This window comes from Peromyscus eremicus, unplaced genomic scaffold (assembly GCF_949786415.1).
Source record: "Peromyscus eremicus unplaced genomic scaffold, PerEre_H2_v1 PerEre#2#unplaced_1143, whole genome shotgun sequence".
Lineage (NCBI taxonomy): Eukaryota > Metazoa > Chordata > Mammalia > Rodentia > Cricetidae > Peromyscus > Peromyscus eremicus.
The window spans coordinates 98,111-101,619 of record NW_026735378.1 but is presented as its reverse complement, the minus strand read 5'-3'; the positions used below and the strand labels follow the sequence as shown (position 1 = coordinate 101,619).

Genomic DNA, 3,509 nt, shown 5'->3' with positions numbered 1-3,509 from the left:
GCAGGATGTAACTGTAACATCCATTAAATTTATTGAACAGTTACATTTACTGAAGCCATTGAGGGCAAGGGGATGACAGCACAGAAATTCCCCACAGCTGCTAAAGGCCACAGGTCCCACCTTGTCCCACTCTGCATTTCACGAGGAAGGACCTCATCTGCTTGCTACACTAAGGCCTACTTGCCTCAGCTTCTTCCTTTCCAGGGACCCCAAGATGATGGCATTTGGAAATGTTCTCTCTTTTGGGGGAACTCTCTAGAAGAATCACCCATTGCAGGGTGGTCCTGAATTATTCTGGCATAAGACAGTCACTGGACACTGGAAAGCACAGAAAGGAACATCTCACCAAACTGAAGAACTGGTGTCACAAAGTAACAGCAAGAGTGGAACATTAAATCTTGGTTGTCAGATCACACCCATCCTTAGTCCAGGTCTTCGTGCCCACCCCAGGTTGAAATCAGTCACAAGATGAGCATCAGCCAGTCCCTGATTGTCATCACCCATCCTTTTTGCTGGTTCCAAGGGCTTGGCTTGGGATCTCTGTGGAGGACCTTCTCAGGTAAGAACACACACATCTGTAGGGAACAAGCAGCAAGTCGCTGGCCTGCAAGTATATCAAGAAAACTGACCAGGAATACACAACACGAGGCATAAGCAGAGCAAACGGGGCCTTGGCTGGCATGGAAATTCACAGCACAAGCTGGGACTATAGTGGTGGCTAGCTGGGTGGGTCAGGGCTTCCACCTATCTGGGATTGATACACTTTGCCTAGGGTGTGATGGATGGGAGAGCTAGTATGAAAATGCATACTCAGTGAATAGCTGGTCACTGTGAGTAAAACAGTTAAGGATGAGATTCCAAAGGCAGTGTCATAAGCCTGCCTGGGGATGCTGACTGGGTAGAAGAGCCAGGCTGTCAGGATCCTTTTAATAGACTCTTTCTCTCTAATATCTCCCAGGCCAGGGGGTATAGCAGCTATCTGCAGGCCCTCTCCTCTACTGTGGGGCTGACCCTTCAGTAATACTTCTAGGCTGATACAAGATGAGATCATCTGCTTTATGTTCTCCTGCCTAGGCAAGGCTGCTCGGCACCCAGCCAGGCCCTCCTGGGCACTCTCTAGGAGTACTGCCCATCTGGGCTGGAGTGGGAGCCCCAGGCGGCTCTTCGGGTCCTGCCTGGCTTGGGTCCACAGGGCCGTGGTCTGGGTTATGGTCTTCTATCTCCTCCTCAACCTCATCCTCTGCCTGCTCCTCCACCTCATCTTCCTCTTTCTCCACATTCTCATCTTCTGCCTTTGCATTGACTCTGCCATCAGCCCAGGCAGGAGCCAGATCACCAGCTTCATTCTCCACCTGGGCTTCCATGTTGCTGACTAGTCTTGCCTCCCATTCCTCAGTCTCCCTTATGAGCCCCAACAACTCCAGGAAAGTTGGAGATCTCCCGATCATTCTCAGCCTCCTCAGAGCTTCATCCAGAGGCTCATTCAGGTTAGCCCTGGTGAGCACCTGCCTCAGGCGGATATCATCAGTGGAGGTTCTCTCTAGAGCCCCCTTCTGGATGGCTTTCTGCAGCAGGACTTCTAGCCTCAACACAAAGGCAGAGAGCTGCTCATCTGACTGCTGTTGAGCAGTCAGACACTTCATTCGGATGGTGGCCTGAGATTCATTGTCTCCAAATACCCGGGTCAGGGCCTCTAGGCAGTCCTCTGCAGTCCTTGCTGGATTCTCTGCTAACAGCCCATGTACAAGGTACAGGGCAGTCCCCCGCAAGCCCTCCAGCAATCGTCTCCTCTTCTCCCTTTCTGGGACCCTTTGCCACACCTGAAACATGTCAGTGGTGTGGTCTAGCCAGGCCTCAAAGTATTCCTCCCCAGGGGCTGGCTGAACCCTCCCAGAAAACACACCCAAGCTCTGGTACTGCAAGGTCTCCACCCAGGGCTGGATTGCCTGACTAACTGACTGGAGCCTGCATACTCTGTCCAGCTCCAGGCCCAGGGCTCCAGGTACACTATCCACCGTCTGCCCCTGTTGCTCCAAGAAGTGAAAAACACGACCAAGAAGCTCTTCGGTGGAGCAACGGGGCACAAAGACCACGTTTCAGGGTCCCCGAGTGCCTAGGATTTCCCTTGGGACCAAAGCATAGTTGACTTTCCGGTCAAGCTCAACCAGGGCTGCAGTGGCATTATCCTCTTCACGAAATACTTTGCCCAGCACAATAAAGTGGCCCATGGGCCACAGGGCAGCCTCCAGGGACTCTTGGAATTCAGCTTCACTGCAGTCCTCCAGGATGCCTAGGATAAGCAGGCCCCTACGAGCGCTGACACCCATCCACCTGCACCAGTCCTGTAGCATCTCCACCGCCATAACCTGAAATTTTGGCAAGGCTCACACTAGGAGCAGGAAACAGTTTCCCCAGAAGCAGGTCAGGTTGGGACAGGAGCCTAGGCTAGGACTTACTTAGAGACCAGTCTAGGTCTCCACAGCCTGTAAACAAAAACAGGGAGAGAGGAGGTTAATGTCCACTCCTCCCCACCCCCGCCCCTTCCCATCCACTAGCCCTAGAGAAGAGGTTCTCAACCTGTGGGTCGCAACCCTTCAGGTCGAAAGACCTTTTCACGGGGGTCTCCCAAGACCACTGGCAAACACAGATATCTACATTACTATTCATAACAGTAGCAAAATTACAGGTATGAAGTGGCAACGAAAATAATTTTATGGTTGGGGGTCACCACAACATGAGGAATTGTATTAAAGGGCCATAGCATTAGGAATGTTGAGAACCACTGCCTTAGACGATGCTTCTGCATCCCACCCCATGCCTCAGGCACAGGCCTTCCCTAGCCCAGTATCTCCCTGCAGTCCAACTCCCACAGGCCTGCGGGTTGGGGCGGGGTTTGTCAGGGCCAGTAGTACCCTCCCAGGGTTTGGTACCTCCTAGGAGCAGGATCCTTCCTCCTTCGGCCTCACAGCAAGGATTCCCCGGGCTGCTCTCCAGGTTCTCTCGCCAGCCAGCTCCCTTGCTCTCTCTAGCCTTATAGTTGCGCACTCACGAAGAACAGTGTGGGCGCAAGCTTAACACTACTCTCTGCAGTGCGGACTTGGGGCGGGGGTATGGTGGCGCTGGAGCACAGACACACACACACACACACACACACACACACACACACACACACGGACTTGGGGCGGGGGTATGGTGGCGCTGGAACACACACACACACACACACACACACACACCGTCCTTCGGGAGCAAGCCAGCCAGGCCATTGGCGCAGGAAGATCACAAGACAAGGCTGTCGCCTAGCCCTTGGCAACCTGGGACCTCCGGTGATGTCAATGGGCCGGCCACTGGTGATGTAACCTGCTGCTGACCCCTCCCCCATCGTACATCTATGCCACTGGCACAGGGGACACAGAGTGCTCAGGGGTCTCTCCACAGAAGGGCATCAGAAAGCTGTGGCGCCCCCTCCAGCTTTGTCTCCTGATCAAGGCCAGGGAGCAGGGGCTCTGAGG

General features: G+C 53.8%; 1 protein-coding gene across 1 annotated transcript; it reads right to left on the bottom strand.

The window, feature by feature from the left end:
- Positions 1-565: 565 nt before the first annotated feature.
- On the bottom strand, positions 566-3,136 carry LOC131902008 (paraneoplastic antigen-like protein 6B). Its single transcript, XM_059253045.1, is given in 2 exon segments — positions 566-2,483; positions 2,931-3,136. A coding segment is annotated over 1 exon segment (1,293 nt). The 5' UTR covers positions 2,364-2,483; positions 2,931-3,136; the 3' UTR covers positions 566-1,070.
- Positions 3,137-3,509: the final 373 nt, after the last annotated feature.